This window comes from Anser brachyrhynchus, assembly GCF_964034855.1.
Source record: "Anser brachyrhynchus genome assembly, chromosome: 6".
NCBI lineage: Eukaryota > Metazoa > Chordata > Aves > Anseriformes > Anatidae > Anser > Anser brachyrhynchus.
This window is the reverse complement of record NC_137700.1, coordinates 30,151,924-30,163,406: the sequence shown is the minus strand read 5'-3', so window position 1 is coordinate 30,163,406 and position 11,483 is coordinate 30,151,924. Positions and strand designations below refer to the sequence as shown.

The following is an 11,483-nucleotide window of genomic DNA, read 5'->3' as shown; positions in this document are numbered from 1 at the left end:
GAGGGCGCAGGCATTCCCGGCAGGGCCGGGACAGGGCAGTGGGAGAGGAAGGCAGCACGGTGCTGGGCGAGCGCGCAGCATCCCTGGCAGGGACCCGGCTCCTCAGCCTGCAGGAGCCCTCCGCTTTCTCGGGGATTAAAGAACGCATTTCGCTTGGAACAGGAGTGGAAAGGAGTCATTGCTGGGAAAGCGTCGCGGCTGGGATGAAAGCCGCTCCTTATCCCGGGAGGCGGCGGGCCGGGGGCCGTGCCAAGGCGGGCGCGCCAGGGGAGCGCGTCCCGGCCCGGTGGCCGCAGGCGGGGCCGCTCCGTGCCCGCTCTCCCCGGTGCCTCCCGGGGCGCGCCCGCCGTCGGGGCCGGGGCTCGGTGCGCGGAGCCCCGCGGGGAGGCCGGGGTCGTGGCGGCAGGTGGCCGGGGCGTGCGGGGCCGCAGCGGGCCGGGAGCAGCGGGACACCGCCGGGGCCGTCCGCCGGGCTCTGCCCCGGGGTCCGCGACCTCCCCGCGGCGCGTCGCCGGCCCCGCCGTGCGGGGGCGTCCCCGGAGCGCTGCCGTTCTCACATAAATCAGGGCCGAGCCCCTGGGAAAGGGCCATCCTTCACCGGGCGCTGCTGACAGAGAACGAGAAACAGACGGGCCCTGAGATAAACCACGGCGCGGAGCGTTTACACAAGGGCAGGCTCTGTGTAAATAGAGCCGGGCGCGGGGGGCAGCTCCCGGCGGCGCGGACCCGCACCGGCCCCCGGCCCGCGGGGCTCGGGGCTGCCCGGGGCGGCGGGCAGGTGGGCGCAGCCCCCGGGGGTCCCCTCCCGCGGCCCCCGGGGGTCCCCTCCCGCGGCCGTCGGGGGTCCCCGCCCGCTCCCCGCCGGAGCCGGGGCCGGATTACCGTGTTTGTTTGTTTACGGCCATTAGCGCGGGGCCGGCTCCAGCACTCGGCACCCGCGAGACTAATGGAGCAATTAGCGGCCCCGCGGCTGATAGCATCGCCCCGAGCGAGGCCCCCGGGCCGGGCAGCGTGCTACCGGGCCGCCTGCGCCCGGGCCCCGGCGGCGGGGGGGCTGTGCGGGGCGGCTCCGCCCGCCAGCCGCGATGTGCAGGGCTGCTGCCCCCCCGCTCCGGCCCGGGGGGGGGGGCTCTTGGCTCCGCCGCAGCATCCGCACGGCGAGCTCCATCCATTACAATAATCCCCTGTCTAAACAGAGCGCAGGAGCGGCCGGGACAACAAGGCCCCGCTGTAAACAGAGCTCAGGGGACGCCGCTAATGATATAAATAAAATAACCATTAATAGCCCGGTGACCCCGGCCCAGCCGGCTTGGGAAAGCCCCGGAGCCGCATCCCGGGGCTGACACCCGCCGGCAGGTAGCGGGGCTGCGCCCTCCCCTGGGTCCCGCACCGGGACCCCGCCGGTCGCCCCGGCCGTGCCCCCCGGCGCCCCCCGCCCCGGTACGGACGGGCCCGGGCAGGGCCGAGCAGGGCGCGGCTGTGCGGGGCCGCTGAGTTCTGGCCGGAGCCGTTTCCTCGCCTTGCCCCGCCGGGAACCGGCCGCTCTCAGCCCGCCAAAGCGGGCCCGATCCGACCCCACCGGGAGAAAAGCGGGGGCGACCGGGGGTGCTCCCACGCGTGTCGTGTCCCGGTGGGGACCTGCCCTGTCCACCCGCGGCGCCTGCGTCCCCCGAACACCCGCCGGGGCCGGCAGCGGCAGGAGGGAGCGGGCCCCGGCCGGGCCGGCCCGGCGGCGGCAGGGAAGCGGGTCCCGGCGGGGGAACCGCTCCCGCCGCCTCCGAGCCGCCCCGGGGAGCCAGTCCCGCCCCGCCCGGGCTCCCCGTGCCCGCGGGCCGCGCCTGGCGCTCGGCCCGTCCGGGGTGCAGCTGCGGGCGGCAGCGCGCTGGCGCCAGGCGAGCCCAGGGGGCCAAGGAGCGTGGGCAGAGCCGCCCGGGCCCGGTACCGGGCCCTCGGCACGGCGGCTGGAAAGTCAGGAGCTGGAAAGCGCCCCTAATTCCACGGCCGCCCAGGGCCCAAAAGGCCGAGCACCGCTGCCTTGTCTCGCTCCGGTCCCCGCTCTTGCCCCTGCCCTTGCCCCTGCCCGCCCCGCCGCAGGGACCGGCCGGCACCGGGCTCCCGGGAGCGCGGCCCCGTGCGCAGCCCCGGCCCTTCGCCGCGCCTCGGCGAGAGCCGCCGGCCGGGAGCGGGGCCCTGCGGTGGGGGGGAGCGGGCCGAGGCCCTCGGCGGCCCTGAGAGCCACACGGCGCTCCTCGGTACCGGGGCCGCGGCCCGGTACAGCCGGGAAGCCGTGCCCAGTGTCGGGCCCCGAGGAGGCCCGGCTACGGCGAGCGCGTTTCCCGGTCCCCCGGCCGAACCGGGAGCAAGCGGGGAGCGGCGAGGAAGGAGAGATTTACTGCGTGGGGTTCGCGGCGGAGAACGATCCGGTGAGCCCGGGCCGGCTCCGGCTCCGCCGGGGGAACGGGAACCGGCCCCGCCGCGGGACCGTGAGCACCGGAGCTGCGGCGTCTGCGCGGGACCTGCACCCCCGGCCCGGGGCTGCGCAGCCGGTAAATGCGTTTCGCCGTTGCGGTGGGACACGGGGAAACGAGGGCACCGACAGGGCCGGTAAATGGCGGAGCCGCCGCCCGGTAACGACCCGAGAGGGGCGCCCGGGCAGGCCCCGAGCAGCCCCGGTCCCGGGACACTCACCTGCCCGCCGTGCGCGCCCGGCTCCCCGCCGCCTCGCCTCGGCGCCGATCCGAGCCCTGCGGGGCGGCAGGATTTTAATCACAACGGAATTTCCCACCCGGGACCCCCCGCCCGACACTTGGCGCGCCCGGTGCCCCCGCCGCGGCGGGCTCTGTGCCTTTCGAGCTGCCGGGGGCCGCGGGGGCCCGCCGCGGGGCTCCGGCACCCCCCGCCCCGCCGCTCCGGTGTGCTAGGCGGGGAGAAGGCGCAGCTCCGGGCCCGGGGGGGACTCGCGGTGCGGAGGGGCTCTGCGGGCAGCGCCCTGCTCGCCCGGTGCGTTACCCGCCGACACGGCGGCGTGGCGGCTCCGCGGAGCCGCTGCCCGCCCGTTACCGGCGGGAGAAACGAAAGGAAACGAAAGAAAACGAAAGGAAACGCCGAATGGCCCGGGTTAGCGCTCCCTGCCCCTGCCCCGCTCCTCCGCGGCGCCGGGCTGCCCGCCCGCCGCGTTCCGGCCCGGTTCTCCGGTGCCCGGTGCCGGCGGGGCTCCGGGGCCCGATCCGGCCGCGGCGGAGCAGGGAGCAGGGCGCGTTCCCGGGGCGGGCGCGGTGCGCGCCGGCTGTGGCCGGCGGTGATTTGCCTCTTACGGGGGACCTGCGGGACAACCGGGGGGGGGGGGGGGCCGGGGGCACGGGGAGGGTCGGGCTACGTGTACGTCGCATGGCCGCTGTCCGCCCGGGACGCGGCGGGCACCTCCCGGCAGCGGGGCACTTTTGGAAGCGGGCGGCCGGTTGTGGCCGCGCTGTCGGGGGGGCCGGGCCCCGGTTGTGCCGCACGTGTTCGCCCCTCCCGGGGCCGGGCCGAGCCGTGCGCGGGCAGGGGCCAGCGGGGCGCGCCGGGGCGGGGGTCCCTACCTACCTACACGTGCTTAGCACTGGGAGGCGCGGCGGCGGCCGCGGCTCTCTCCGGGGTCCCCGACCCCGGCGCGCGATGCCCGAGCCCGCGGCTGTGCCCCGGCGGGCGGGTGCCGGGCCGGCGGGGCGCTCTCCGGGGAAGCGGCCTCCCCGAGCGCAGCCTTAATACATTGCTATTTCTGGCCGGGCGGCCGGAGCCGGGCAGGGGGCCGGCTCTGCCTCCCCCTCCCTCCAATGGCGAGGCCGCCCCCGGCCCCCGGCCCCTCCTCGCCGTGACGTGCCGGCCCGGGGCAGAGGAGGCTCCCGAGCCCTTGGCTGTCCCTGCAGAAGCTGTAACAAAACGCAGACCCCCAGCGCCGGGCTAATGGAGGCAACTTAGACAGGAGCAGGCGCGGCCCCTCGTCTCTCGGCGCTGCCTGCTCCCCCCGCCCCGGGCGCGGCGCTCCCCGCCGAGCCGCAGCGCGAGCGCCGCCGGGCCCGCGGGACTCCCCGGCCGCTTGCTTCGCTGCCCCGATGATGTTACCGAGCCCCGTCACCTCCACCCCCTTCTCTGTCAAAGACATCCTCAACCTGGAGCAGCAGCAGCAGGACCCGCACTATGGGGCCCAGCTCCCGCACCACCTGGAGCACCACTTCCACCCCGCCGCCTGCCTGCTGGCGGCCGCCGACGGCGCCCGCTTCTCCGACGGCGAGGAGGAAGAGGAGGAGGACAAGCTGTCCTACCTGACAGCGCCCGGCGGCCAGGCGGACGCGCGGATCTCCACCGACAGCTACGTGCACGCCGTGCTGCGCGGCTCCTGCGAGGCCCCCGGCCCGGGAGAGGAGCTGGACCCCGCGGCCCGCGACCCGAGTGAGTATCGGCCCTGCCGCGCTCCCCCCGCGCCCCGCCGGGACGGGGCCGCTCCCGTTCCCCGCGGTTCGCTCCGGGTCGGTCGGCACGGAGCCCCGGCCCCGCCGCCTCCCCCGAGCACCTCGAATGCGGGAATTCGCAGCCTCCGCGGCCCCGGGAAGCGCCTCCACCGGGCCCCGCCGCCATCAGGCCCCCGCTCCCAAATTTCGCGAGCGGAGAGGGAAGGAGGAACGGGCCGGGTTAGGCCCAACCGGCGCCCGGTGCGGCGGAGCCCTCCCGGGGAGAGGCGGCGGGCGAGCAGGTGCCCGGCTCCGAGCGCGGCGCGGCCCCGGGGCTCGGCCCGGCGGTGCCTCCGCAGCCGGCCCGGAGGCGCGGAGACGCGCCCGGCCCCGCCGCCCGAACCGGCGGCCCGCAAGCACGGTGTCGGTGCCCGGCCCGGCGCTGCCTCCCGGCCCGAGCCGCGGTTCCCCGACGGGCGCGCAGCGGCGCGGCACGGGGCACGGGGCACGGGGCACGGGGCACGGGGCACGGGGCACGGGGCACGGGGCACGGGGCGGTGCGCGGCGCGGGGCTCCCGCCGCCCGGTGCGGCCCGTCGGGAGCGGCGGCGGCCGGCGTGGGCGAGGCGCAGCCGTGACCTGTGCTCCCCCGTGCAGAGAGCTGCGCCCTGAAGAAGCCGCTGGACGCGGCGGAGAAGCCGGACGAGGCGGAGAGGCCGAAGCAGCGGAGCCGGAGGAAGCCGCGCGTCCTCTTCTCGCAGGCGCAGGTCTTCGAGCTGGAGCGGCGCTTCAAGCAGCAGCGTTACCTGTCGGCGCCCGAGCGGGAGCACCTGGCCAGCAGCCTCAAGCTCACCTCCACGCAGGTGAAGATCTGGTTCCAGAACCGGCGCTACAAGTGCAAGCGGCAGCGGCAGGACAAGTCGCTGGAGCTGGGCGGCCCCGCGGCCCCGCCGCCGCCGCGCAGGGTGGCCGTGCCCGTGCTGGTCCGCGACGGCAAGCCGTGCCTCGGCGGCTCGCAGGGCTACAGCTCGGCGTACAACGGGCCCTACTCCTACAACGGCTTCCCCGCCTACGGCTACGGCAACGCCGCCTCCTACAACCCCGGCTACGGCTGCACCTACCCGGCGGGCACCGGCGGCGCCTCCGTGCAGGCCGCCTGCAGCCCGGCGGCGGCCGCCGGCCCCTTCGTGAACGTGGGCGGCCTGGGGGGCTTCGGCGGCGGCGGGCAGCCTCTGCACCAGGCGGCGGCGGGGCCGTCCTGCAGCCAGGGCGCACTGCAGGGCATCCGGGCCTGGTAGCCCGCACGCACTCAGGGCCGGGAGCGGACAAGGCAGCACGGCCCGGCGGCCCCGCAGCGCCGTCGGGAGCCGCGCCGCAGCCCTGGACCGAAGGCGGCGGCGGCGGCGGAGGGGCGGCGCGGCGGGCCCCCGGTCGTCCCGGGGCCGCGGGGCGGGCCGGCGGCGGAGAGGAGCGGAGCGGAGCGGGGCGGCGGGCCGGGGCTGCCCCAGCTCCCCGCGAAGCTCCGCCGCCCCGAGGTGCCGCCGCGACGGGCGGCCCGGAGCCGGTCGCGCCGCGCCAGCGGAGCAGCTTTGCTTGTAAAAAAGCCGACGGCGGGGCCCGGGGCTCCCGCGGCCCCTCTATCTACTCTGTATCGGTTACTGCCAGCGCCAGCTCGCGGAGTCAGTCAATAAACCAGGTGCAATATCCGCCGCCCGCTCCTCCTTCGCCCGGCGGCCGGGGCCCGGCGGGGCCGGTGCCCGGCGGCGGCGGGGCTCTCGCAGCGCCGTGCCCGCGGGGCAGGGCGGCCGGGCCGGGATTGTGAGCGTGCCAAGGCGCTGAATGGGGCCGAGCAGCTCAGAGCCGGCCCATTGTGGCCGCCGGGCCGGCGCTGAAAGGAGCCGCCGAGGAAGGTAGCGGGAATAGGCGCTTATTGGATTCGGGAACAAAAGGTGTGGCAGGGAGGCGAGGGACAAAGGGGCCCCGGCGCCGAGATTGACGGGCCGCTTTGCCCCCCACTGAGGCCCAGGCCCGGCGCTTTATGCGCGGGGGCTGCAGAAACGTGCTGGGTTTTGTTCCCCTTTCTCTGAGCGCAGGGGGAGAGGAGGGGGGGTCCGCGGGCCGCTGATTAGGGCCGGCCGGGCCGGGCAGCCTGAATGCCGGGGCATTATTGCTACATGTTCAGCCGTTTCGCTCGGCTGCAGGGGGAGGGGGCGGCCGAGACCCGCACGACCGGCTGCGGGGCAGCTCCCGTCCCGTCCCGTCCCGTCCCGTCCCGGAGCTGTGAGGGGGGAGCGCAGCCGCGGTCCCGGCCCGGGCGCGGCCTCGCCGCGGAGCCCTCGGGCGGTGCCGGCTCCGCCGTGCCGCTGCCGTGCGGGGCCCGGCGGCTGGGCGGCTGCGGAGCCCCGTGGGCTCGCCCCGGCGGTGCGGGGAGCTGCCCCGCGGCGTCCCGCACGTCTCCCCAGCCGCGCCGCCGGTGCTCCGGGAGCGGTGCGCAGGCTCCCCGGGCGCAGCCCCGGGCTCCGTGTGCCTCCCCTCCGTGTGCCCACCGCGTCCTGCCCTCCTCCCCACGCGTGTCCTGGGCTTTGCCGCACGCCACCGCACAGCTCACGGGCACGGGCGCTGCTAAAACCCGCGCTGATATATATATATATATATATATATATATTATTATTATTATTATTATTTGCACCGTGCGAGTTAAGTGCGCACCGTTCGGAAACCACCGGAGAAATTCACAGCTGCAGCCCCGGGCCACGAGCAGGCTCCGGCCCCAGCCCTGGCTCGGCTCGGCACGGCTCGGCTCGGCAGCCCTGTCCCGCGGCCACCCCGCGGCCGGGAGACTTCGCGGGGCCGGCGCTGGGAGAGGATGCGGCACGCCCAGGCGATTGTTTGCTGGATGGCAGCAAGGTGTCGCGGGAGAGGAAGCCCAGGCTCCGCTCTTGGCTTTCGGAGATGAGCGGTTAAGGCCCCGCGGTCTCGTGGGTAGAAACAGGATAGCCAAGAACAAAGATAGGCAATGTCCTCCCTCCGCGGCAGCAGCAAGCCGAGATTTGTCTCTGCCATAGGAAAGAGCTGCATTTTCCTCCACGTTCTGCCAGACTGCTGTTTGTAAAAACAGGGGACCCCGTGCGAGTTCACGCTTCGGTGAGCAAGCTGGAGGAATGGAAACTGCAGAACAACCTCCTCCAAAACTGGGGCGTGCGCGAAGAGCTCCCCGCTTAGCACAGCCCCTCCAAGTAAGTGCTAGATGGTCAGAAACCCACCGCACCCCCAGCAGCACCCAGAGGCTCTGGTTGAGATGCATGCGCCTGCAACCACTCTCTGGAGTGCAGCCACTCGAGCAGAGCAAAGGGGCGCGTGCACACACACAAACACACACACACACACCATGGCTGTGCTGCAACAGGCAACGCCAGGCAGTACCGGCATGACGAAGCACCAACAGCCCCAAGCATTGCCGTAGGCATGAGTTCAGTCTTGTGGGCACCCCGCTTATGCCCGGTGACACCCGTGTGTGCTCCCCAGCCCTGCCGTCCCCACCCGGGGCCAGACCAGCACGCAGCCGCTGCTCTTCCAGGGCCTAAGGGATGCCAAGAAGCCCGGCTGCAGGCTGCTGAGGCACGGTGGAGGGAGTTCCTGGACGTCCACCATAGCCAGCCCCGCTCCTGGACAGATCCCAGCTGTCCCACCAGCTCAGGCTGGGGGGGTGGGAGGGGGCCAGGGGCTCGGTGGGAGGGATCCAGACCCCCGAGCCGATGGGGAGGACGGAGCGGCCAGTGGTGCTGGGGAGCTGGGAGCGGGGCGGCGGAAGTGAAGCGCTCCAAAGAGGAGGAACAGCCGGCGGAGGCCGGTGGGAGGGAGATGGTGGGAGACCGCAGATTGGCCAAGCGGCCCAGGGAGGAGAGACACAATGGAGGGAAGTCACTGCGTGGCCACGCTGGAGGCAGCGCCCGCCCGTGACGCACCTCATCCCATGGCGCCCTGCGCCGAAGTGAGGTGCTGCTGGCTGCGCCCGAGGCAAGGGGTGCAGAGCATCGGTGGGACTCCCTCCTGCGTGGTCCTGTGGTGGCGGTGGCAGGGCTGGAGGAACGTCAGGGAGGCAGAAAACCATGGTCAAGGGGCAGAGGTCGCGTGTTGTTCCATCCCAGTCAAACAGGGGGATTCACTGAAAGTGCTGGTTGATTCTGGGCAGGGCTGAGGTTGCCCAAAACAACGCACTGGCTTAAGGCAAAGGAGGGGTTGGGCGAGGAGGCCAGGCTTTAACCACCAGACCTCAGGTCCACTCCTTGCATGGGCTCAAATTCTGATTTTCATCCAGGCTTCCTGGCCAAGGAGGAGCCCATGAGCAGATCTTGCCTCGCTCCACTAGGCTCCAGTGACTGCCAGGAAGGGGCTGTTCAAACCCCAGTCGCAGCTGGTTTCCTACAGCCTCTGTCCTGCTCAGGATCGCACAGGAGCAGCACAGCTCCCTCTGGAGCACCGCAGATGTGCTCTGGCTTCCTCTACTTCCCGACATCTTTTTCCACTTCTCCCTTCCAAGCCTTGCGGTCATCTCCCCCCTCGTGCACTTCACCCTTCCTGGTTCACGGTGCGCTTGCAGGCATCAGCAGGGAGCTCGCCTGGGCGCAGGGCGAGACGCGCGGGGGCCCAGGCTGCCTGCAGACCCCGCTCCAACCCAGGCACAGCCACTGAGGCCTTGGGGGAAGGGACCTGGGGACCCCGCAGGAGCCCTCAGTGCTCCGAGGGAGTACTCTGGGAGCTGTCCCCTGCCTACACAAGGAGGGGTTGCTGCCCAAGCACTCCCCAGTGCTGAGAAAGCTGTGGCCAGCCATGGATTGGGTAAATAAATTAAAATATCAGTGGTTGTGCTGTGCAGCGGGGGTTTCTCACGCCACTTGCCTACCAGCACAAGTGCCAGCGACCTGTCTGACTTCCGTGGATGAGCTACTGCTGGCCCCAAACCCTCCTCGAGCCTGCCCAGCGCACCACGAGGTGGCCACACCTGACTTAGCGGGGGGGGGGGCTCTTGCATTTTTCAGCCTGGTCCCTGCACTGGCGAGAGCGGGCGCAGAGCTGCTCTGGGGGGGCTGAAGCAAACCTCCCGAGGAGACCCCATCACCGCGTGCCCCGCAGCGCAGAGCAGTCCGGGGGCCGCCATCCGAAAGCCACCACCCGAAGGCCACCCGCAGCCCTGGCCGGCTGGGGGCAGCGCCATAAAAGCAGCACAGCCTCTTTGCAGCGGTGCCGGGGCTGCGGGTGCCGGCCGGGACCCCCGGGCGCCCCCTCTCCCAGCTGGGGCACGGGACCCCGGCCTGTCCCCAAGCGAGATACGGCACCGCCACCTATCGGCAAGCGCACGGGGCCGGGCTGGGGGCAGGCACCCGCTGTCCCCGTGTCCCCGCGGCTGGGTTTGGGTTGGTGCTGGGGGGGCTCAGCACCTCCCCCGGCCCCTGCCGTGTCCTTGTGCCCGGCCGTTCGCTGGCTCTGTGAAAGCCGGGGAGCTTTAGCCCCTCTCCACCCCGAAGCGGTGCCGGCCCCCCCAGGCTGGCAGCATCCCCGGAGCTCCCCCCCGGCCCCGCTCTGCCCTCAGCCTCCAGGCCCCGCGCTGCCCCCGCGGGTCCTGCCCAAGGACACGGAGGACACCGAGGACACCGAGGACACGGAGGACACCGAGGACACCGAGGACACCGAGGACACCGAGGACACCGAGGACACCGAGGACACGGAGGACACCGAGGACACCGAGGACAGCGGGGACGGGCGCAGCGCGCAGCGCCTGCGGCCTCTCAGAGCTCCGGGCTGCAGAGGGAGCTGTGCCCCTGCTGGAGCCGCGGCCCGGTGTCGGCCCAGCTCCCCGCTCCCGTCCCTTCTTATAGCCCCTGGCGGTGCTCCAGGCGACGGGCTGCCCGGCCCTGATGGGCACCCAAAGGTGCTGGGGGCAGAGGAGACGGCCTGGGTTCGCATTTCTCCTCGCAGCCGCCGTGCCCTGCTAGACGTGCTCTGTGCCTTGCCCGAAGACGAGGTCAGCCCCTGTGCCGTAAGCACCCCGGGGAGACAAGGGCCAGGAGCAGCCCCAAAATGTTCCCAACACACAAAGACACAGCGAGAGCAGACCCAGCCACGGGATGTCATGGGTGGCTCTCTGGATGGCCTCTTAAGTGCCCACAAAGCAGGTTTTCAGCCTTGGCTTTACCTTTCAGGCTGTTAGGCGAAGCCTGGGCTCCCCTCCTGCCCGCATCCCCGCGACGTACGGCAGAGCCGGGCTGCCTGGGACCTGCACGGGCAGGGGTTGTCCCCCAGCTGCTCCAGCAGCAGCAAGGGTCAGCAGGCAGCTTCCCAGAGCCCACCAGAGGCAACGTCTGCTCTGTGTCCAGGCAGCCCCAGCTCCTGAGTTTACCACCGCTGCAGGGCCGTGGGGTCATGAGAACTTGTATAACTTTATTGGGGTCTGACAGAGCCCTGAGGAATCCCAGAAGCAGCGCAGCCGGGGCTGGGGGAGGCTGCGAGGGCACCCCCCTGCTCCCCGCAGGCGCCAGACCCCCCCTCCCACTGAGCAGGGCTGGCAGGCACCGACTGCGCCATGGCAGAGGGGCTGGGGCAGGAAATTTTGGGGTGGTGCAGGGTGCAGGCAGGGATGTGGTGCAGCGGGGCAGTGCCCCCGTCCCCCTCCTGTCTGCCACCAAGCCGGGCTGGTAAAAGGATGGCTTGGACTCAGCCCCCAAGGCTGGATTTGCTCAGGAACCCCCCAGGCACAGGACAGCCACGCTGAGGGGACCTCCCCATTTTGCCCTGGGGGAGAGGAGACCCCCGGCCCAAGGAGCTCATCCCCCAGCTCTGCCCTTAGCCTGCACTCGGGCATCTCGAGTTACCCCAGTGGGCGGCTGGGTCTTGGTGAAGCTCCAGCTACTCCTGGCAAGGCAAACGGGGGCTGCCCGAAATAGCCTGGGCTCGTGCCATGGCAGGGCTGCCGTGCCCCCAAGTCCATCACCTGGGGCAGGGCTGGCAGTGCTGCCCCGCTCTGCCCCGCTCGGGGACATCCCACCTGGCACCAGCA

General features: G+C 72.7%; 1 protein-coding gene across 1 annotated transcript; it reads left to right on the top strand.

The window, feature by feature from the left end:
- Window positions 1-3,739: 3,739 nt before the first annotated feature.
- NKX2-3 (NK2 homeobox 3) lies at window positions 3,740-5,854 on the top strand. Its single transcript, XM_080597088.1, has 2 exons — window positions 3,740-4,431; window positions 5,087-5,854. Exons 1-2 carry the CDS (start codon window positions 4,095-4,097, stop codon window positions 5,725-5,727), a joined length of 978 nt encoding a protein of 325 aa, XP_080453214.1. The 5' UTR covers window positions 3,740-4,094; the 3' UTR covers window positions 5,728-5,854.
- The last annotated feature ends 5,629 nt before the right edge of the window (window positions 5,855-11,483 follow it).

Coding starts and splice junctions, on each gene's coding strand:
- NKX2-3 (XM_080597088.1), top strand. CDS start 4,095: ATGATGTTACCGAGCCCCGTCACCTCCACCCCCTTCTCTGTCAAAGAC. Junction 4,432..5,086: donor CCCCGCGGCCCGCGACCCGA/GTGAGTATCGGC, acceptor TCCCCCGTGCAG/AGAGCTGCGCCCTGAAGAAG.